This window comes from Falco biarmicus, chromosome 8 (assembly GCF_023638135.1).
Source record: "Falco biarmicus isolate bFalBia1 chromosome 8, bFalBia1.pri, whole genome shotgun sequence".
Taxonomy (NCBI): Eukaryota; Metazoa; Chordata; class Aves; order Falconiformes; family Falconidae; genus Falco; species Falco biarmicus.
Window position 1 is genome coordinate 26,058,588 of NC_079295.1, and position 23,841 is coordinate 26,082,428.

Consider the following 23,841-nt stretch of genomic DNA (forward strand, 5'->3'; position numbering starts at 1 on the left):
TTCAGCAGAGAGCTCCCCAATTTGGCAAAGAATATCAGACCCCAGGACAAGGGCTGCATAACTCAGTACCGATGGGACCGTTTGAATTTTGCTGCTTTACAATAAAATGTTCTTAGTCTGTTGTCTGTGTTAGCTTAAGCTTATGCAATTTAAAAACATGAAGCTATCTTCATACCCAGCTACCCTGCACTGTGCTTGAGGCTGAAAGCAAAGCCAGGACTGAAGGAGTGTCAGGAGGTACCTTCAATGCCCCTATCCACAGCCTTAAGTGAAGGGGTCTTGGCAGGGTTGAAGCACCTCCTGAACAAAGAGGTGGGATACAGACACAAACACACACACACACAAAGAGCCACTAAGCATATCGGGGGGGGTTCTGCTGAAAAATATGGGTTGGAGCAGCCTAAATCATTTGGTAAACCAAATCAAAATTGACAGCTGAAGATGAAGCTCAGGATTTCAAGTCAAAACGTTTCTACCTTTCCTACTAAACATTTTATTTTGAAAATATTTATTTTAAAAATCTCACAGTTCAAGAAAAGAGTTAGTAAAGTTTTAAATAAAATACCCAAAGCCTAATATTGAATTTCAACTGTATTCTTTTGTGAAGTCAGAAGGAAATTAATTTTGGTTTTTGGGGCATGATTTTTTCAGTTCAGCCAAACAGCTCAAATCCAGTTATTCTCAGAGCTGCAGTTCAGAGCAATGGTGCCTCCTCTCTCCTAACAATGACTTTGTAATATGGTCAACATCCAGCTTAAATCCTGCTGCTGGTGCGGGGGCCTCCTTCACAGGGGCATCTGGGACTGCTGTACTCCAGGAATACCTATTCTTACTAGGAGTGACAGAGGGAACACTTAGATTGCTGCAGTATATGCCAAGCTTTGTGACTAGGGACAACATCTAGTATTATTTCCAAACCCTGAACTAGGAGTCACCACATACATATCCAAGGATTTGCATGCACCCATTGGAGCTGTAAGCAAAACACTTGGTGACAAAACACATGCTTTCCCCTTGCCAAATGAAATCTGGGGCCATACTGCAAAGCCAAGCTTTGAAGATAGAAGCCAGATTGATAAGATGCTGTAGTCACCAAAATATTTAAGGCTCATTTATTAAAGCAGCAGTCAGAGATCATCGGGGGGGGTAACATCACCTAGGCCTAATTGCATTATCAGTATGAACAGTAAGAACAAGTCCTGAGGACCCTCTGAGATGGATCTGTGTGGGCAGAAATAGAATTAATTGGTGATGAAAGCAATAAGCAAGCAGATTATCTCTGGCAAGACAGGTGGGAGGAAATAGGAAAGCACTGAGAGAGAAAACATGGATCAAGAAAAAGCACTGTACAAGCAGTGGGGGAACAGACGTTCAGAGACTACAAGACAGAGATGCCCATCCTAACACTTCACAGCATTTTTTCTCTCAGATGTTTCATTTTGTATTTCCCACTCCAGTTTCAGCTCTCCCAAGGAACACAGCTCCCACCACAGTCCCTTCCAGAAACTTCTTCCACTACAGCCATCTCTTTCAAAGGTGTTTCTAGGAAACTTTTCCAGCTCTCAGTTGCAGTGTCCTCATCACCCTTATAGACAATATAGCAGCCGTTCTATTAGCAAGGAGTGGTCATCTGCAGAGGACTCTGTAGAGCAGGACAAGCCACACATGGCCATTCCTTCAGGTGAATTTGTTTTCCAGGAAACAATTATTTTTTTCACCTGTTTCTGATCTCACATGTTTCCTTAGAAAGATTTTTGGCCCTGACTGATAGGCATAACTCCTGTAAGTACAGCTTCATCTGCGACCTTAGCCTACTATGTTCTATCTGTGGAAACCCTTGAGGATCATACTAAATGAACTCAAGCCCTGTAACATTCATGGTATTCACAGATCACGCAAGTTGTTAGGTGACACTACAGCTGACACTCCCAATTCCTGCTTAAATGAAAACTATATGCAGCTGGGCCATGGCAAAAACTTATAATTAGCAATAAGGTAACTGCAATATTAATGTCTGCACTGCAGAAATGCAAAACAGCACTTGTACAGTTTGGTGACCCCCAGGTCAGACGCTGCACAAACATATACCCAGATCCAGTCCCACTCCAGGAGGGGCTTACAATCCTTCACTGAGGAGTTCTTCCCAGTGCTGAGCATGTTACAGAAGTCTGGCTCCTTCATAAATGTCAAAAAAAACCCCAAAAATTCAGATCTGAGGTGCACAGCTGACACATTCAGGCACTATGCACAGGCAAAAAATGACATCCTATTTAAAATTTTACACCTGGATGGAGAAGGCACAAAACTAATGAAGGAATGACACATCAGAGCTAGAGGAAAGGCCTAAGGAGATACAGCTGCTGTGACACTGTCACAGTGCTGGTGTTGTGGCATTTCTAGTGCAAGACATAGACTGAAAAGGGACCAAGGGCCATCAAAAGAGCATGTACACGTGGGTTCTGCCACAAGATCACAAGGCTGTGTTGACAGACAGTAGGCAAGAGGGTCTACAGCAACAAAGAGAGAATTTGCAGCCTCCTCTGCATCCTGGTGCAAGAGATGGTTCAGAAACAGGGTCACTTTATTGATCATTTCCTGGAATACAGGTATATATGGTTTGGTTGCCTTGGTAACAGTTACTGTGCAACACAGAGATTTACATTTTTCCTGTCATAATCCAAAAAGCTCTGGGTGTATGTAGCATGGACAAGCAAGGTAAGAGTGAAGCAAGGTAATGTTTTTACCAAGGTAAATGACACTCTTTGTAATATACACTCCTTGTCCCCTTCAAGTCTCAGCAGAGCCCACTGCCATTCCAGCACTCCAGGGATGCCTCATCCCAGGTGTGCTTTCCCTCTCAGGTCCATTTTCTGATGCTTGCCTCCTTCCTGAAGGCCTGAGAGGGAAATTACGAGATGCTTTGAGTATTCACCTGTGCAAGGAGAGCAGAGCAACTCAGAAAAGGTACAACTGCTTGTAAAAGCAGATTTAGGCAACAGGTTTGCTTTCCTAGTTTTGTTGAGCAGTAGCTTTGTCTGTCCAGATCAGGAGGGATACTCAGCTGCAACCTGTGTATGCTGCACTTTCCAGTCTGCTTAGCCATATAAACCTCTGAACAGCAACAATGGGGAATGTGGGGAACATGAATGCCAGCTTGTAAAACACAGATGTTCATGGAGGACACAGAGCTGCAGAATTGCCACAAGGCCTAGAGGTGAATGTTCATGTTTTGGAAGTTCTTCTATAGATGCAAAGAGGTCCCTCTGGTAGGGATAGGATCTTACAGGGCTGATGGAGCTGACAAGGCAGAAAAAACCTCCATTTCTAACCACATGAAACAATGCTTTCAGGAAACAATGGTAAAATCAGTATTTCACATGCAAAGTGGCAGCCCCGAAGCGAAACAAGAATAATTAGCCAGAAGGGACGTGGCCCAGCTTGAGCACTTACATAGATGTTACCCTGTTGATAGCGCTGGTGCAGGTTGAGCAGGATGGCAGCTTCATGCAGATCTCCCAGCATGGACATGTCTTCTACCCCATCCACACTGGTCTGGTGCATTGGCAACACTTTTTCTCTGGAAAGAGAGGCCCTGGGATACTGGAATACCTGGAAGAATGAGAAGAAAGGCAAATAAGCTCATGACACCTAGGCACACGGTCTGATTCCCTACCAGAAACGTGCCCCTTTCCACAGCTTTATCCTTCAGCACTGGAAAAGGAAATGAATAAGGCACAGATCTGCTCAATATTTTTATAGTTATTCTTCCATTTCTGTTCCTACATATTTGAGCACTCTGGTCAGAAACCATACAGCACAATCCCTACTTTTCCTACAGAGTCAGTCTATCACCTTTGCTACTGACAGGGACAGATCAATGCAAGGTTACTTGATTTTTACCAAAATCCCCTTAGCAGGAGCATGGCACCAGCCTCCAGCTGCACTAGGCTGTACAGGTATTACACACCGCACTCATGACTGTGAATGACGATGGCAGCTGCTCCCAAGAGACCAGGGACAGTCTTTCACAAAATACAGATGAGATCATGTTTTTGACTGAGGGGATGCTGGGACAAAGCTTATTCACATTCCAAGTCTGGCCTTGCACTCTCCATAGGAGCAGCCAGAGAGTGTCTGGGAGAGGTTTGCCATGTCAAGAGCAAAGGAAAGCAAAGCAGATGAGAAGACAAAGTACTGACATCCTGTGTGCATGCTGGCATGCATGTATACAATGCAGCTTTCAAAATGTTTGTACAGTGACAGCTATTAACTTCTATCACTGCTTTGGGAAGTACCCACTTCCCTCTCTATGCAGTTGCACTCTACTTGCCTCAACTGCTGCATCTTTCTTCCTGCTAGAGCTTCCTCCTCCTCAATAACCCACTCTTCAGCTATCAGGTCACCTTCTTCACCCCCTTCAACACAGCTGAGATTATGTGACTGTTCCCCTCCACCATAGCCACATCCCAGCCCTTCTTTCCTCCTCCTCAAGCACGAGGATGGCATTTCACAAAAGTTATTTCAGTTGCTTCCCACTCTCGGATTCAACCATGTGCCATCTCCCACCCAGCATCCCAAGCTGTGCTAGATGGTAAGACCCAAGACAGACAGATAGGAGACTTCATACAGGCAGTCTGGAGAAGCAAACAAGCAAACTGGCCCTCAGTAACCCTTCCAAAGAAACTGGGCTTTTCCTTCCCTTCTGGGGCTCTGGTCTCTATCTCATTTCCACCCCTGCTTGTCAGCCCTCCTAGGTGCCAGCAAGAAACTGACAGACTCCATAGGGAATGAACCATGATCTATAGCATTCATCTAACTGGTTTCTCCTGCCTGCTTTCCTGGAGTCCTCGGGCTGCTGTATCTGCTAGGGAGAGGCCATCCACGCAGCTGCAGGCTGAAGACAGAATGAGGTCACCCTGCCCCCTCCGGCGAGGAGCCACCCTCGTGAGTCCTTGCAGGGCACTCATTGCCGCAGCGCACTGCAGGTGCCCAGCAAGCACCCCTCTCAGCCCTGAGCCTGCACCCTTGGCAGTGCACAGAAGGAATGCCCTGGCACAGGACCCCTTTACGAGACCCCCACAATGCCTGCAAAAGCTTGCATGCGTCAGAACAGCAGCTCTGTTCCTGGAGGGAGCTGGGGAGAAGTGGGTTCATGTCCCCAGGTGCATTCAACTCAGGTCTGCCCAGTCACACCTAATGTGACAAGGACTCGGTCTCTTCCACTGGGAGACTGCCCCACAGTCCAATTTTCTTGCCAGCCAGGAGGCTTTCAAAGATACATAGTTCACATTCATGAACAGCATAGAACAAAGCCCACCTCAGTACACAGGCCACCTCCAGGCTTCTCTGCACCACTTCTGCACTCGGGTATCAGAGGGGTATAACTCTGCCAGCAGCGGCATCCCCCACTCTGCAAGCATGGCCCCAAAAAAACAAAAAACTTTTTTTTTAATTCTTCAGAGCAGAGGCCTCGGGCACTTCCACAAAAGGACTGTGGGAGCAGGAAGGGAGAATGAGACACCTAAATTTAGGGCAGAGTACAAGCTTCAGAAGCACAACGTGAACCGGACTGCCAGGAGCAAAATTACCACAGCACTTGCAAACCATGAGGCAGCAGACCACCCCGGTTCTCTCTTCTCTGCTGACTTGGACAATTTTTGGAAGGGGACAATTCCAAAACAGTATGATGTGATCTTTCCTCACATCTGCCTGGTACTTACTTATTTACCACTGCATTGTCAGCACTTGTGACCATTTGGGCCAGAAGAGAAACCTTAAGAAAACATCTAGGGAAAAAGCTGAGTGGACAAGTGTCCCAAAAGATACCAGGCAGTTGGCAGCACCTGTGCCAAGAAGCTGCCATGCATGAAAAATACTGGTATGATGGGTCAGAGCTTGTTTTAATTCCATCTGTAGGCAACACTGAAGAAAATGGGACACTGAAGAGCAACAGGGGCCCTAAATACACAAGTAAATTATAAGTAAGGATTACAGCAGCACCTCTTAAACATGTCTTGAGCCACCTGATTGGGGTTAATTCAGTCATCCCTCTCTAAAAAAAAAATCCGGTCCAAGATTCTCAAGGAGTTAAGCAGATGGTCTGGCAGGACTGCCAGGGGTAGATTAGGAGCATTGGTTCTGGTACCCTCTGGACACCACACAGGTGAAATATACTCCCTGGAGGAGCCCTCTGATGCCCCACTGACACCCTAGCTGAGGCCAAGACGTCATCTGTCCACTCCTGAGGCTGGGGAGGTTCACCAAATACCTTTGCTCATCACTGAACCTGTAGCAGCCCACCCTTCCTCAGGCAGAGGCTGGGGTCTCCAGCCCCACTGAGAGTTGGGATATGGAGTCTCTGTGCCTCTGGAAGGCACTTGTGGCTTGTGGGAGAGGTTTCAGGCCTTTCCTGGCACTGAGAGAGAGTTGACTTTTAATCTGTCCTCTGCCCCCCATGGTAGAGGCAACTTTCCAGTCACTGTATCATCAACAGGCTGCAGGGATCACCCATGGTCCTGGAGACAGACGTGGTGGGGGTTTTTGTTCCCAAGATTGTATCAAAGGGGCTTTCCGTGAGGACCTCTGAGGTTTGAGACACAAACATGACACAGACATGATGACACTCCACCCTTAGAGCTTGCAAGGTGCTGCACTGATCCAGGCCAGCCAGGCCCTTTCCCACCTCCAGCCACCCCAGTAAAAGGGCTCTTGTTAGCCCAGCTCACTTCTGGACCTCTCCAGCAATCTTCCAGGAGAGCAGTTCGGAAGAACATCCTCCCCATCAAGGTAAACCAGGCTGGCTTCAGCAGCTTGCACTACTGAGCTGAAGATGATGGCTATTTTGCCTGAAGCAAGTCTCAGCAGAGCTGCTTCTGGAATATCCCTTTTTCAACAAGTAAATACTTAAACAGAAAGTTATATGTGTTAATAAGCAGATCTTTATTGTTTGGGAAGAAAAAACATCAGCTGTCAGTCTAACTACAAACAAGCCATCAAATACCACACAGGCACCTCACAACACAGTCAAAGATTTCCACTTTCCCCCCAGGATAAACTGATTTTGTCTCAGATTTAGTCCATGGTCAGAGCAAAATAACCAGGACTTTCTCTAAGCCCCTGCAATGGTCAGAAACAAAGCAAAGCATGGCCAGTAGACAGCCAAAATGAGGATTGCCATCCCTGTTCACCAGGCTGAGTAAGGCAGAAATTATTCCTTTTCAACCTCAAATCTATCCATTAGCACAACCCTGAGCATGTGAGCAAAGCTCTCACCCAGCATCTAAGTTATCCATAAAGTATTCAGCTGGTCTGCCTGGACAATGGTTTCTAATCTTGTTGTGTAAGTGCTGGCTCCACCTTTCCTCCCAGGAAGTCACTTTTCCAATGGATTGCTTGCTTGAGGTGTTTTTAAGGAAGTGAAAACAAACAGCAAAAGCTCTGAAGCATGACTGCACTTCTCACCTCACCGAGATGCAGGGATGATGGGTCACAGCAAACAGGACACTAGATTCAGGGATCCTTAAAATCATAGGGACCAACTGGCCCATCCAACCCAAAGTAAAGTGAAGATGTTTTCATCTGAGTTTTCACCTGGGGTAGGACAGCCAGTCCCTCCTACAGTTATGAAGCAACAAAGGCAGCAGGCAAGAGAAGCACATAGGACAGCTGTTGTGCAGGGCACTGAATAAACTCAACCCCTTAACAATCACCATGTGCTTTTTCTACACAAGCCATAAAGCACACGCTCCTTCAGCCTATTGGTTTCTTCTTTAATGGAGGAAAAAAAACCAACTCCAGCTTTTTTTAGACCTGTGACTCTACCCAGCATTATCCTGTGCACTTTTTCTAGCATAGACACAGGCTGGCAGTGGGTGCACCCACTCAGCTGGCATCAGAAATCAGTGGGATTTCTGATGTCCTTTCAGAGGTGCCAGGTGGGTTTGGAGGGTTTTCCAAGGCCACAGAAGCATATCAGAAGAAACAGGAGCAAGCCTGGGAGAGTGACAGAAGTACTCATAATTTGTTGACCCTCCACAGGCTGCTGCAATACCTGTGATGAATTCCCTTGTGAGCTCTTAACATGAGTTAGTGACTATCCAGCACTCCCAAAACAATGCAACTCCTCCAGAAAGGGTTTGAGAGATTGGAGTGACCAGATGGAAAACTTATGTGTCTGCTGGGTGAGTTTCTGACTAAGAAAAAAATTAGGCTCTTTAAAAAGTAATGATCATTTGAAATCTAGCCCTTTCAAAGCAAGACTAAAAAATATGACAGTTCTAGCAATGGCTCTCCACAAGCCGAAGCCCTAAATCCCCTTTCCCCCTGCACCCTCCTTTGTTTGCCAGGTAAGAGGCTGTAAAACCCTGTCCAATTTTCTGTAAGAAAGAAGCTGCCTGTAGAGCACTGTTCACCAAAACAGCTGAGCAGATCTAATTGCTCACTGTTGGAGGGCACCAGTCCTGCCCATTTCCCCATCCTCCTCCCAGCCCAGGCACCAGTTTGACTCACCAAGAACCTCAGTGAAGGCAGTGAATAGTGTTCCCAGGGTTAACAAGCTCAGCTGACTCACTGAGGACTTGGATGATCCCCAGAGGTCCCTTCCTACCAATATTACTCCACGAGCACTGCAGCAGGCCTGCCAGGGAACCACAAGGAGCACAGGGCTGGAAACGAGGGAGGAAAGAAGCTTGCTCCTATGACTGGCAGAAAGCTCTGCTCTCAGAGGGGCTCCGCTGCCTTGTCGAGCTGTCCTGCGCACAGCTCCTGCACTGATGCTGCCGGCTGACATGGAAGCGGGGAGCTCACTGCCACGTACCCCTGGCCCAGAGGGCTGATGGCGAAGGCTGCTGAAGCACATGGTAGGGAGCACAACAGCCCTTACACAGCAACACAGCTTGCAAGAAGCACATTCTGGCAGAAAGGGCTGCTGAGCTGGTGGAGCTGCCTCCTTCCTAGGAGCATTTTACCAGTATAATGGTTTTGCTAGGCTGTTAATGCAACTCCTTCAAAGACAGCACAAGAAAAAACAAGTGAAGTGAAATGGGCAAACAAATTAACAGAAGAAAGAGAACAATCTTCTCTTTTTAACCTTTGTTAGACCTTTGGCACGGTCTGCAACAGAGCCCTGTCACTTTTCAGACAGAATTGTAGCGTTTCAGTTGATACATTTCCTTTTAACATGAAGGTCATGCAAGAAAAAGAAGTCCATCTTGCAACTCTGCATAGGCTACAGCGTCATGCAAACTTCACTTACCATGCCGTAATCTGAAGTGAAGAGCACATTTCCATCCGCACACGAGCTGACAGTGCATGGCTGCAGCTGGTCCTGCTCCCGCAGCCATACCCTGGCACCCTGCAAAAAACCAGAAGACCTCCCATCAGAAAGAACTGAAGCCTGCAAGATCTGCACACAGGGTGCAAACACCCAGGGAAAGCTGGAGGAAGCTGCGGGATTCAGGGGGTACTTCCAAGCTACAGCTGCTTCAAATTTTTAAGCAAGTCCTACTTACATTTTCAGAGAAACTGGGTTTGATTATTTTTTTTTACTTTTTAACATAACATGAGAGGAAGAAAAAGCAGTTTTAATCAGCCTCATACAGAAACTAGCGTAAGGAAACATCAATTTTTATAGAAAGAGTCATGGAAAGATACAAACACACAGAACAGTGGGTCAATTGTCTAAATATTTTCAAACTTGGAATAGCCGGTCATTAAAAGTCATGCTATAATAATAATAATAATAGAAAATGTAAATAAAGCATGTTTACAATTTCTTACACCCACACACCACTGTACATCAAACAGCTAAGTAGACTTCACAGAGCTTTGTTTGCCTCTTGCAAGAATTTCCTTCAGCAAATGACATGACTTGAGTGTTTCTCTGATGTATATAGGATGGCCCTGATCACATAGATAGTTTCACACACACTACAGCTTAGTTGCTCATTGTCTCTCAAGACAATCCTGAGCACAAAACCAGATTTCTGGTAACATATATACAGAGATCTGCAGCAGATCTCATTGCTTGCCTACCAAAGAAGTGCAGGGAAAATCAGTTTGCTGGATTGGCCTCTTCTGCCCTGTCTGACCGTGGGACCGGGTACAAGGGAAAGAACAGGAGCATGAAGGCGAATCAGGGAGAGCATGACCCACAATTACACAGAATTTGGCATAACATCACATCACATTTCAGTTATTGCAAACTAATCTGTTCCATGTCTCCCTATAGAAACCTCATAAACTCTGCTTTGATACGTATTGAGAAAAAAGCCAAAGTGCTGAACTGTTGAGTAATGTTAAGGCCATCCTGTTTTTCATTGATTCATAGACCTACATTCTTCCTAATTTGTTTTCTGCCCTGAAGTTATTGATTATAAAAGCCCTTCCTATCCTCTTAAACTCATCAGCACCATTAGCTCTTTGCTTCTAGACCTATTATGTTTGAAGTGAGACAATAGTATTTCTATATTACATTATACAAAATGTGGAACGCTAATTCTATTTTTAATGATTTATTTTAGTTTAGGTGGGGTTTTTTCAACTACTTTAAACACTTTAGTACCCTGGATTTTCCTTATTGTAGAAGATAAGTCTATTGGCCAGCCTCCAGTCCTCCCAATAAAGGAACTGGGTTTAATGACATTAAAAAAGACCTACATAATTCTAGCTTTGCTGCTGTGTTCTTCTCTAGAATTTCCACAACAGGCAGATTAATTTCCCCTCAGAAAGTGAATGAAAGGCACCAGTGCATCTGATCAGCACCTAAACCAAGGATGGTGCGCAAAGATCACTCTCATGGACAGTAAGCAACAGCAATCGAAAGAAATTGTTTTTTATTTTACAAATTCAAGTTTCAAGATCCCAGAGAGCTGGTAAGCAATGCACTGAATACAGATTTTGAGGAACTATATAAAGGTCTTAATCTCATCCTCTTACATTTTCTGAAACTCTTTATGCTTGAGACAAAGTGTCCTGAGGCATCTGGGCAAGACATTGCTGTTGAGAAATCATCCATTTCCCAAATCACATTCTGACTATTCTGCATAAACATACGAACAGCAACACACATTAGTAGAAGATCTTTATGCTATTTTCACCAAAGGCTCCTACTACCATCACGGTATAGATCAAAGAGTCAGAAAACAGCAAAGCTGCGTCTGGAATTCCCAACAGTGGTATGAAAGAAAAGGTTTTCCAATATGCTTATGAACACTCATTCCCAAGAGTGCATTTCAGTGCTTTCAGACACCAGCAACCCAGAAGCACAAAGCTGAGAGCCTGCAGGCAAGCACAGTTTAATCAGGAGCCAGCACTCCCCTGCACCCCGATGCCATGGCACGCACACACGCACACCAGCATTAGGAGTGTGCCGTGCTTGCAGAACCATGCGTGGTCTGTCCCTGCAGACCAGGGGGGCTGAGTTACGTACACTTTCCTCTCCCTGAGCTCGGAAATTAGTTTGGAGATAGCAGCAGTTGATAACCTGACACACAAGAGACACTCCATGAGCATGAACACTGTTACATACAAGGTACAATTTAGAGGGAAAAAAAGTGGGGAGAGGGACAAGGAGAACCCTCTGGTGTCTTCAACACCTAGAAATTATCAGAAAGCCCAGACTGACCTAGACCCCGTTCCCAGCAGAAGTCCACGTACAAAAGTAGTAACAAATTCTCCCAAAAGGAGACCCAGTTCTTTTGTACAATATTGCACCATTTCCTACAGACTTACGGCAGATCCTTCTGTGTGCTGCTAAGGAGTAGAAGGCAACACAATGAAATTCCCAGGCACTGTGGCATTTCAGCTGCCCAGAACTTACTTCAGTTTACTTTGGTGTTGTAGCTGTTTTTACAACAGCAATTGCCTCTGCCCAGTAGAATAACTGCACCCATTTATGTTGTTTCCAGAAGGAACATCATGCTGAGACAGCCAGAATAGGAACCACAGAGCAAATAATTATTGTAACTTCTGCCCAGCATAGCCCCCATTTCCTGAAAGGCCAAGTTTGTTTAGTGCATCTCTTTCCATCAGCTCTTTTTTCCAAACAAGAAATCCCCCAAGGACCCTAGACTAAATACAGAAACAGATGGTTACACCAAGGAGACTGCCCTCACATCACTCCCCTCTCCCCCAATACCACACATTTCATTGATCAGGTGAAAGGATTAAATTGAGCAGAAAATTTCCAAGAACTGCCAGGCAGCAAGGCAGAACTTCCACGGGAGAAGCACGGGCAGCAAAGCAGAGCAGCGACCTGCCCGCTCTGGGGGCTCCCAGCTCCCACAGACACCAGGAAACCTCAGCTCTCCCAGCACAAGAGTAAAAACCCTTCAGTTTTCAAACTGACATACAGGAGATCTCACCCACATACAGAGACAAACAACAAAATGAAGCGACAAGCAACAACCGATTTAAAGAGAACACCTTATAAGACAGCTAAGGAACAGCGAAGTGATGATTTTGTGTAACTGCTTTCCATGGAATAAAGCTGGCTGAACACTGACGATACAGGTAACTTATATAATGATAATAGCTCATCCCCTCCCAATTCTTTTAACTAGGAGTTCATTAGGGGGATTGTGTTGTTTTTAAGTGGAGCAACAACAGCAAATACTGTAAGAAAGAATAATGTAGCAATGTACCACAGTTCCTGTAGCACGCATAGGTCACTCTGATGTTAAACAAACTCTCAGAGACCAGCATCTTCATTCCTATGGCCTCAGTGACAATCTGCCCAGGAACTGGCCTTGCCGCAAAGCGCATAGCAAAGCACAATCCTGAAAAGTGATCCCATAACATGGGGTTATAATTTAGAAAATAAAGTTGCTTGCATACCAAGAGTGGTGTTTCACCAGTACTGCCTCACCCTCTCACACCATGATGTCTTCCATCGCGGACAGCAAACTCTAAGATATCATTTTTCTCTGTTCACATAAACACCTGGCACTTTGGGATCCTAGACTTGAAAATAAATAACACTTCCTGGTATCCATGCTATCAAGAAATCAATTGAAGCCACAGAGTTCTTTGGCCTTCTGTGCCTTTTTTAGAGTGACTGATACCAGAAGTTCCCTCTTGCATTCGCCTGCCTGTATCTGCCTCTCAGCAGATGCAGTACGCTGTGCTGGCAGGGAAAGGATGAGGGACACCTTGCACACTGTACCCTAGGGAAGGGGCACAGAAGCAGACAAGCAGCACACAACCCTTACTGCAGAAGCAAAACACCCACGCACTAAGCAGAGCATATAGCCACCAGCAGGTGCACCCTCCTCATGGGCTACCCAGCTACTGAAGGCCAAGCAAGCTCCAGAGGACTAGGCATAGAACTCTGCACCTGCAGGTGCCTTTGCCCCTCCGGAGCCTCCCAGCCCAGCAGGGGACACATTCAAGGATTGATGTGAGCAAGCCACTGCTCTGCAACCGTACCGCACTTGAGAAACAAGTCATCATCTCCTGTTCTCCAATCTGCATAGTCTGGACTACCCTCGAATCTTCACATTCCCCCAAGATGTCCTCTCTCTTCTGGAAACTCCCTTCTTCCCACATACAAGCAAGAATGAACTGCCCCAGCTGCACAGAATTCGAGGGGACAGTTAGCACTGCCTCCCTCTGACAGCACTCACACACCCCGTACCTGCGGAACTCCCAGGAACAGCATGCTCAGCAGGGGCACTAACCAGGATGGGCACATCAGTTTTCCAGGAGTTATTCAGAAAGGAAAAGTGCTTTCAGTTGGAAGACACCTTTCAGTGTATGAAAGATGCACACAATTGTCCAGTATTTCCACTACCAGATGTTTTTGTAAAGTTTTCTTTAGAATGAACATGGTGCTCAGCCTCCAGATCTAGCTGCAAACACAACATGACAAGAGGCTCTTGCCTTGGTTTGGGTAACTACCCCCAGTCACTGCTGCAGCCATTCTGCAAGGGGCAGGGCTGTCTCAAAAATGTATACCCCTGCACTGTGTGTCCAAGCACAAGATCTCTGTGGGTGCTGTAAGTTTTTCAGCTATAAGTATTGTGTATATACATACCTTTGTCCTCCTGGCATACCATGGCTGTTCAGTGGGTATTAGCCTTCCAAGCCTTGTGTTTTTCCTGACAATGGATCCATACGCTCCTAGGCTTGGAAGCAGCATTGCACTGCCAGCTCCTTTCCCAGCCTCAACAGGCTTTGTGGTTGCAAACCACACAGCAGAGACTGGGCTAGAAAGGCCCTTGCAATCCAGACAAAGCCGGGATCAGATTTCAGCAAATGCACTTTTCAACAGATTGATCTAGATGATCATGAATAAGTGATAGGACAGATAAAGAGACTTAGCTAATGGATACAGGATTGGTGGGGAGGGGGAGTCCCTGACACCCTAGACCCATATGGGAAGGAATGCAACCTTGCTGTTTTTCTGATGTCAGTCTGAAATGAAGTCATCCAGCCAGTCCCTGGGTTACAGCTGATCAGCAAAACCTGGACCAGCTGCTGGAAGGGAGGGGGCAGCTCAGGAGGCCACAGGTAAGAGAGACAGAATCAACAACAGCTGAGCTGGCAGCACCCAACCTGGAGCAGCTAGGGAGAGGAACAATACCTGCAACAGCAGCAGCAGGGATAACAGAAACAGAAGTCTACTTCTCATTAGGCACAAGGTGACACACTGCAGAGCAAAAACAGACTAGTTTGCACCTGGGGAGGTCACATAGCTCCCACATGCTAGCCCACTGAGCCTAGGCAGCTTCTGCAAGCCAGCACAGCTCATGGCACTGAATGCAAAGCTGCAGCTGTGGGTCCTGCTGCTCCAGAGCTGCAGCCCAGGCTGAGCCCATGACTCAGACTAGTCCTGCCAATTAGCAGTCCCATTCCTTACTAATTAAGGAGCAAAGCCATCAGTCTGCCAGCAGCTCTGCAGAATAGCAGTATCAGGAAAAGGCTTGTGCGTTTTAAATCATTTAAAAGCAGTTTGTCACTTCTGGTCACTGATGTATATGCACTGCTTCCCACCCCTCTTTCACCTCCCCCTCCCATCTGTTCTGTTCCTCTCTCCTCCCCCAGTTTGGCTGCTGTACAGCTTCTCTTCTCCCCACTCTCCTGCACATCTCCCAACTTCAGATATCCCCCAGGAAATGCCTGGTCCTTGAAAGTAATTATTGATCTTCTCAAAGGAGCAACCACCCACTACAGCAACCACAGAAGCTCCTTGCCAATAGAGTGGAGGGAGTGAACCCCCAACTTTCTGCACGCTTCAAGGCTGCCCTTTGCCTTGAGGACAAGGTGCACAGAGGGGAAGCAGGTATGTAGCCTTCCAAACTTCACTGCAAGCTCTCTCCAGGCTCAGTTCAAGATGAGCTGCCACTGCAATTCCACCGCAGGCAGTAGCGTCACTGTCCTCAGGTGAAGCAACAGTTCTACAGAGTTCGCAAGCACCTAGGAACTTCTCACCAGCCTCAAAAATGCATACTAAATTTAGTTCTGTTCATAAATGCCAGCACCACTTTCATGCATTCTCTACAAGCTCTTCCCCACCTAAAACCTGAATTAAAACAAGTCGTTCCCTAGAGCACATTACTCACATGGGTATCTACAGATGTGTATTTCCTGCCTCTGAATATCACAGACACATCACAGCAACACTGGCTTTCCCACACCTTCTCAGTAGCCCTGAAAAGGAGGCAACATGGCATGTGCAAAAGCCCAGCCTGGCTCTAGCAAAACTTCCCCTGACCAGCTAATGGCTCCAAACTGAGCAAGTGAAGAGCTGAGCTTAGCTTAGCCTGCCCTGCCCTCAACTTGGATATTGCTGTGGGTCTCCTCTCCCTCTTGCCACCAAATAAACAGTGAGGCAGCTTCCTTACAGCTCCATCCGTCTCTCAAATTTGGCCAGTGGCTCAGGGCTGAAGCTGGGCTGATGGACAGCTGAATGGCATTCAAGGTCCACAGAGAGCTCAAGGCCTCAGGAAGCCACAGGGATACAGCAGTCCATCACAGAGACACGAGCTTCAGCATCATGCCTCTGAGCAGTCACAATGCAATGTGTTTTGTAAAAACCTCCGATAGGAGCCCTGAAACATTGTTTCTTCTGCAATGTTTATTATGCATAATTTAGGAATAATTTTCTTGCAGTCAGAGGTGGAGGAACAGAGGAATTCAACCCACCTTCTCTGTCTCCATCCATTATTTTCTGCTCTTTTGCCATGTCTTCACCTATTTGTCATTTCACTAATAAAGTAATCTCAGTTTTTTAAAACTCTTCGCAAGAAACATTTTCCTGATGTTTGATCGTCCTCAGTGTCTTTCTCTCAAACAGCACCCAGAAAGCAACCGGAGTGCCTCTGAGCTGGGATGCACTGCCAGCCGATCTGAAATAAGAGTGGAAGTGGGAAAACAGCACACATGAGTAAGAAGTTGGGAGATAGTAAAGACAGTAGAGTCTATGTTTCACTATTTTCTAAAATCATCGGGGACAAAGACATGTGCTAGTAGCGGCATCCAACTACTAGATAGGGATGTCAGCACTATGAATAACGATGGAGACATGCAGAAGTTTTTAATAAACATCCCTGGAAAGCACCCCTCTTGCATCACACTGAGATGCTGAAGTGCTTTCCCGTATATTAGTAAATGGAAAGGACGTAAAACATTTTGAAAATCAACAGGTCCAAGAGTTCCCAGAGATCTGTCCAGTAAAGTTTCTTACCAGCTGATACTAATTTTTTATAAGCCTGGTAATGCTGAGGAAAATCCAAGAGACTGGAAAGGTCAGAGCCTAAATGGGGGCAATAGCAGGATTATCCCAAGTAACCATGGGTTGCTTAGTCTGAGAACTCCAGGGAAAACACAGTGGTTTTGCCCTCAGCTTTTTCAGCTGAAGGATACTCTAGCTTTTATCGTTGTCCAGTGCCAGTCAACACGTAGAAAGAAGTCTAGTCAAAAAGACTTCCTCCTTCTTTGCACCCAAGCATAAGAGATAAGTAGGACAGCAACAGACTCTCATGGCATTGCTCATGAAGAACACAGTATTCTGAAAAAAGTGAGCCCTTGAAGAGCAAACAGCAGCAAAGGGATCCCAAAACAGTTGTTATGAATGGGGAAAATCATGACTAATTGCATGAGTTTCTATCAAAACTTTGCAGAGACAGGGTCAGTGCTGTTTGGTATCCTCATCAAGGGCCTAAAGTCAAAAGTAGTGCTGAGAGTACTAGCAGATGCCAACATCTGGTAGATCAGTAAGCACCCACAAGGATGAGACCATCAGAGCTGTGTGGATTCCACAGCCGCTTGTTTGAAACAAAATGGGATTAAAATACAGCCAAACTGAAAGGTCAGCTTCAGGAGAGAAGGAATGCAAGGAGCACTTCAAATAGAGGAATGACTTCTGGAAAGTCACAGACCCAAAGAGGATTGAGAGTTGCCGAACAGAAACTCCCAGGACATTTGGTTGCAACAAGAGCTGATATGCGTGTCTGGGATGTATAAACAGGAGTAAGGAAGTTTACTACTTACTTATGCTTTGAGATGTGAGAAAGAAGCCTTCAGAAGAAAATCTAAAAAATCCAAGTCATTTTTGCTATTCAGAAAGATCCCTTGTAATGCAAAAGTACTTGTGGAAATGTTAAAGTCGTTATGTAGATTTGCCAGAGCTAGGGCTGCCCTATCTAGCCCAGACACTGATAGCGGAGGAGACCACAGCAGCATGTGGCCCAGCATGAGCTACAAACCTCACCTCCCTCCCTGCATACTCATCTGACTACACCCTGCCGAGAGGACAGGGCTGCCGGCAGTACTGAGACCACTGCTCTGCTACCTGCTGTCTCACCTTTGCCAGCAGCCCAGTGCTGGAGTAAAATTCGTTGCAGACAGAGAAGTTATTTGGGACGCAAAAACTCTCATGAAGCAGAAGAAAAGTAGGACCCAAAAATTAATGGAACTGCCAGACACTTAAGAAATTAAGCAGGATTTATTTTAAAACAAGGTTGTGTAACCACTTGAAGAAACTGCAAAAGCAGGGAATCCTCCAGAAATAAGAAGCTTTTCCAGAAAGTGTGATTCAGCCAGATCTTAATCATTGGCTCAAGACGCAGGTAACAGGAATAAACAGGACTAATACACAGACCTGGCCCTAACCCTAATTCCCACCTTCTCATCACATATGCTGATCACTGTATCTACAAGAGGCCCCACCACTGGTTCGGTTGCTACAATAATTATTGCATTTTTAATGACAGGAGCCAAGAGTCCCCCAAACGCTGTGCCAAGCGGTGCATGGCAGACAGGCCCTCCGTAGTTTTTTTCCCTGGGACTTGGCTCTACAGAGCTACTGAACAGTGTGCAATCTCAGATGGAAATGAGGAGATAGAACTGCAGAGCTTAGGGTAGCTGGAGGATAACCAGGAAACCCAGACTCACGTAAGTTTCGGTCTTAATGATCACATTTAAATAGCTCGCACATTCTCCTTAAAGTAAAATGGGAAATAGTAAATTGCAAAACATTTGTGATTATTATGAAAAAAAAAAAAAAAAGAGGCAAGAAGTGAAGCAAGAGCAGTACAAGGTGGTTCTGGAGGCACTGATGGGCAGCTGCAGGGTGGCCCAGGGAGACGCAGCTTCCCTTCACGTGGGGGCTCCCACCCAGCGCCTGCACCAGCCCACCCTCTGTCGCTGATAGGATCTGACAAGGCTGCAGCTCGCGCAGCCTGGCTCCAGATGAATGCCCTAAGGAGGGAGGTAACAGGACTCCCTCTCTTCTGCCAGACACTTCTTCATGCCACCTTTGTCACAAGAGCTTTCTTCCCCACAATTTCTGCTCCAGAACACAGCAGCCAGGCCCTTTTGCCCTACATCTGCCTCCTTATCACTCTGAACAGCTTTGAGGAGATGCAGCCAGGATGGAGGGAACATCCATGCTATGCTAGCCCCACAGATATCTTCAAGGACAGTGGTATTTCTCTTTAGCTGAACTATGCAGACTAATTAAACAGAGAGGGTTTGTTCTGTTTGGTATTGACTCAGAAAGCATTACATATGCAGCATGCATGTAATAGTCAGCATTTCTCTGTCTCTTCCCAGTGTCTCCGGATCCTCTTTTCTAAGAGGTTACAATATTCTCAATAAACTAGGAGGTCATCAGGGAAAGTTGGCAAAGCACATGTTCCTCAGGGGAGGAGAAGGGCCTGGTGGGCATACGCCTTCACGGAGCAGTCTCACTGCTGAAGAAGATGATGTTCTATCTACCGTTTCTTTCCAAGACGGCATTTTCCTAAACCAGTAGTTGTTAACACATGGCCACTCAGCTCACTGTTATCTGGAAAGACAGCACATCACTCATGGTCAGCGTCACCCAAGTTAGCTGAACCATTTCCCTCATCTCAGACAAGAGTCTCTGGAAGGATTCTCCAGGACATCCGGCCACACTTTTCTCTCACAGGAACTCCACCTTCTCCCAGCTGCAGGAAGTGTGAGAGGGCAAACCAAGCTATTGAAGAAACCTAATCCAGCATGCCATGTATTAGCCCTCCCCACCCAGCACAAGCTGGCCTCCCTGGGGACACTGAATGATGTAGCCAGGCAGCTTCAATAGAGACCTCAAAGCTGGTGAGGATTGCATGTGCAACCAAAAATCAGACTAGTCCTGTACCTGCCGCACCCATGAATGAGACAGGCTCCACGCTGCAAAGATGCATTCGCAGGCAAGTCCCTTCAGTTCTTCTCCTTACCCATGTACTCTGCAAATGTTTACACACATGATTTCCACCAGGACTAAGGAGCCATCGGATGCCTGGAGGACAGCCTGTATAGTTGAACATCACATGACCAGCCAATGGCCACACTCTCCAGACTAGCTGATGGCTTTGTGGAGCAGTCAGACACTTCCAGTTGCATCAAGTAGTCAGCACACCCACACAGCAGCCAGGGCAAAGCTGCCAGAGCAAAAGAGACCTCGCAGAGCTGCTTGCTCCCCACCTCATTTTGGGGCCAAGAAAGCAGCTCAGATGCATGCATAGTGGTAACTCGGGTAGCCCTTGTACTCTTTTACGGACTTTACTCTGAGGCTCCCTCCTGGTCTGCATGCATCCCTGGGGGAAGTGGCTCCTCTCCCCAACCCCAACTTCATAGTAGATGTCCCAGGCCACAAAGAAGAGAAGGGCTGCATCCAAGGGAGGATGGGGGACAGTAAGTGAAGACCAGGCCAGCTGTACAGAGGACAGCTCAGACCAGCACAGCTGTGCAGGACATGAGCACATGATCCCCCCTGCCTTTCTCTCCCCATCTCAGAAAGCTTAAGAACTGGGGCGGGTTATTTTACAACACAGATGAAAAAGCATTGCAGTTCACCAAAACAGCAATGAGGAAAACTGTTTAATACTTAAAATGCCAGCATTTCTGGGCCAGTGGCACATGAGCAGAAGGAGAAGGGTGTCTGTGGCTCCACTAGATGATGCTCAGTGCAGACTGACCATGGGGCTGTGCCAGCTGGTCACTTCAACTGGAGAGCAGAGGGATGGGATGGGATGGGAGAAGTGTCTCCTTTAACCCTGGCCACAACATTTCTGCTCCTCAGGGGGAATTGGAGAGCGAGTCACATCCTCTGTGTCACCCCACATCCTGCCCACACTCCAGACACGCAGGGAAGCCATCATCCGTCACTGCGCCACAGCCCTGGCCTCCGGGGCCCCTCCTCCCTGTCTGGGCACAGGACTCACTGCAGCAGCCAAGAAAGGAGACGGTGGAGCTCACACACCTCGGCTCCCTCTGCTCATACCCAGCTGGAGCAAAAGCGTCATTCGTCACATCTCTGAGCCATGCTGCACACCAGACCTCAGATGGCAGAGGCACACATCTTTGTGCTGTGCCACTTGCTGAGGATGAAGGCTTTCTAATCTGGCTGACTTGGGACGCCGCAGGGGAAGGGTGGCAGCAGCAGCACACACCCTGCCAGCTTGCTGTCCCTGGGGTCAGCAGTCAGAGGAGGGCATGGCATATAGGAGGCCCTTCAGCAGCGTCAATCTGGCACAACCTGCCAAAACTATTCCACCCCTTTGGCAGAGCCAGGACAACAAGTAGGTTGAACCCATCACTAAACCACCTATCGTAGATAAACTTCAAAGACTAGGAACTCCTTTGGTCTCAGGCATGCCGAGGGAGGAACCAGCGAAGCTGGGAAGCCCCATGACATCCCCACCTAACCTCAGACACTGACCACATTGCTGAGCATGGCATCTAAATGCTGCAAGCACAGCATGGCAGCCTGCTAAGGCAAGACCAACAACACACCAGGGTTTAAGCTATTCATTGTAAGGGATTACATGCATCCCCAGGGAGAAGCTTGGCTTCTGCTGCAGCAGAAAGAGGTGGAGCAACTCCCTTCTGCTCAAGGGTTGCCCTCCCACCAAGAACCCCCCATGGAGAATGAGGAAGAGTGGCGGGGGTGCAGCAAATGCCAAACATTCCCGCTCTGGGGAAGCCAGTTCCCTCTCTCCCACCCCCACTGCCTTTCCTGCAAAGCAAAGCTTGGTGCTTTCCCACACATGCTCACGCCAGCTCTCCAGCCTTGGACACCTTGCTTCACCAGGGTTTAAGCCCACATGATCAAAAAGAGAGATAAGCCTCTGTAACAGAGATGTGAGAGCCTCTGGCTTCACGACTGCCCCTCAGCCCTTCCCTGGAAATCCCTGTTTCTCCAGATACTGGCAGAATCACGCCTGGACAAGTGGAGTTGGACAATGCAGGCTGTCCTCTGCTGGGTGCTACTTGCTGAGACACGCACCTCTGGGCATCCCCTCTCCAGCCTCCCAGTCCCATCAGGTGCCTCAGGCTCTTTGGTGGCTACTCCTGGTGCAAGAAGCCAGGAGGTTCCTCATGATAGAGAGATGGGCACAAAGGCTCTGGTGAAATGGCCCTTTGGGAAACCCTGGCTTCCATCCGATTAGACACGAGGCGGCCCAGGCTTCCAGGAGCAGCAGGTTAATCAGTTAATGGCTGAAAGGATCCCTAGCGATGTGCTGCGCATGCCACAGGGCAGCCCCAGCCGAACAGTCCCCAGGGCAGCCACTCCTTCCTCTGGGGCCAGATCTAGGAAAGCATCTGTTCTGATAAAGAAAGTGCTTCACCAGGGAGGGGACAGACCTGAGCCCATCAGCTGCTCCAGCCCACAGACACTGGGCTGCTCCCAGGAGGCTGCCAGTTCCCCCCGCCGCACTCAGGACCAGGACATGGCAACGGCCAGGCACTGGGACACCAACGCAGGGTCCAAGTGCAGTGGATAGCTGATGCCCCTGGCCCCAAACAGGAGGCTTTCAGGGCTCAGCCGCAGACCTCAGGTTGGCCCTGTCACCTCACGGTGCCTGCCGTGCCCACTGCCCATGTCATGGGTACCCGCTGCTGCCCATGAGGCCAGCGAGGGCCGCCCCAGCCTTGCACCCCATTGCCCCTCACAAGCAAAGGCAGCATCAGGCTGGGCTGGAAACCTGTGCATGCTCAGACAAGGAAAGAGGCAGAGAGAATATTGGGGGGGTCTGGGGTGTGCACAGCACCGGGCCACGTGCATTAAGGCTGCACATCACTCCCCCCGCACCCCCTGAGCAGCACAATGCCCGACCCGGCTGTTGCAAACACCCAAGGGCAGGGCGCGGGAGCTGAGCCCGCGGCTCACGGCAGCCTGGCCCCGAAGGAGCCCGCTGCCCGCCGGCGAGGAGGTGACCGGGCAGAGCACCGGGAGGCAGGGGGCTGAGGCGGACGCTGCCTCCCGCTGCACGTTCCTCACCGGCTCGGCCGTGGCCCGGTGCCACGTGCGGAGAGGCGAGCTGCGACACGCACACACAGGCAGGGGCTGGCTCCGGACCCTTCAGTCGCTCCAGGGGATCAAAGCAGCCGGCGAGCCGTCTCTGGGCAGCCATGACTATCCTGCGACAAATCCTCTCCTCCCGCGAGCAGCCCTCAGCCTGGCTCGCTGGAACCGCGCTCCGCTCGGGCTCTGCCCCCGCAGCCCCGCCAGGCTCCCGGTGCCGCGCTGGGTGCTCCCGGGAGCGCTGGGGCACGACCCGCCGCCCCTCGGCGCCCAGCAAAGCGCAGCCGGGGCTGCCCGGGCGAGGGGCAGCGGGGCCGCGGCGAGCCCCGCGGGGAGCGTGGCGTCCCACGGCTCCAGGGGCGCAGCCGGCCCGGGGCAGCGCCCGGCGGCCCCCAGCCCGGGCACGGCGCTCCGATGCTCGTCCCGCCCCGGCACCCGGCCCCGCCGGCCGCCGCCCGCCCGCGCCCCCAGCCCCGGGCCGGGCCGAGCAGCCCCGCCGCCGCCGCTGCCTACCTGGCAGAGGGAGGCGTCCATCGGCGCTCTCGCCGCGCAGGGAGCGCTGCCGGCCGGCTCTCAGCGCCGCATCGCCGCGGCCGGGCAGGCACGGCTCGCCGGCCCCGCGCCGCGCTGGCTCCGCCTCGGCGGCCGCGGGCAGCGGGGAGCGGCCGGGCCGCCCCGCTCCGCCCCGCTCCGCCCCGCTCCGGGGCGCGGGCAGCGCGGCCGCTGCGGCTGCGGCTGCGGCTTCGGCTGCGGCTGCGGCTGCGGCTGCGGCGGGGCCGGCCGGCCTGGTGCCTGCCGGAGCGTGCGGGAGCAGCGGAGCGGGTGGCGCTGGCTGCGGCGGCGCCAGCATCTCGGGAGGGAGATGCCGAGAAGGGCCTGGGGTGCGGGAGGGGCCGGCTGAGCCCGAGCGGCCGGTGCCACCCGCGGACGGGCAGCGGGGAAGGGGCGCCAGCTCTGTGCACAGCCGGAGCAGCCGAGGGCCGGCTTCGGCAGGACAACCGATGTCATCTGGAACAGCAAACATTCTGGGTTTGGGTCCCTTCGGCAGGTCATCGTAGCACGACACAGTG

At 49.2% G+C, this 23,841-nt stretch overlaps 1 protein-coding gene across 2 annotated transcripts in view; it reads right to left on the reverse strand.

The window, feature by feature from the left end:
- The window catches only part of LOC130153583 (unconventional myosin-X-like), a 93,655-nt gene extending 70,243 nt beyond the window's left edge, over positions 1–23,412 (reverse strand). The window contains exons 1-3 of one of the 2 annotated variants that reach the window (XM_056348609.1): positions 23,285–23,412; positions 9,254–9,352; positions 3,451–3,609 (exon numbers count right to left, since the gene is read on the reverse strand). In XM_056348609.1, coding sequence (XP_056204584.1) covers positions 3,451–3,609; positions 9,254–9,352; positions 23,285–23,305 — 279 coding nt within the window. In that variant the 5' untranslated portion in view covers positions 23,306–23,412. Of the gene's footprint in view, positions 1–3,450; positions 3,610–9,253; positions 9,353–14,032; positions 14,321–23,284 lie in introns of those variants that run through there. The other variant, XM_056348610.1, reaches the window with a different exon arrangement.
- Positions 23,413–23,841: the final 429 nt, after the last annotated feature.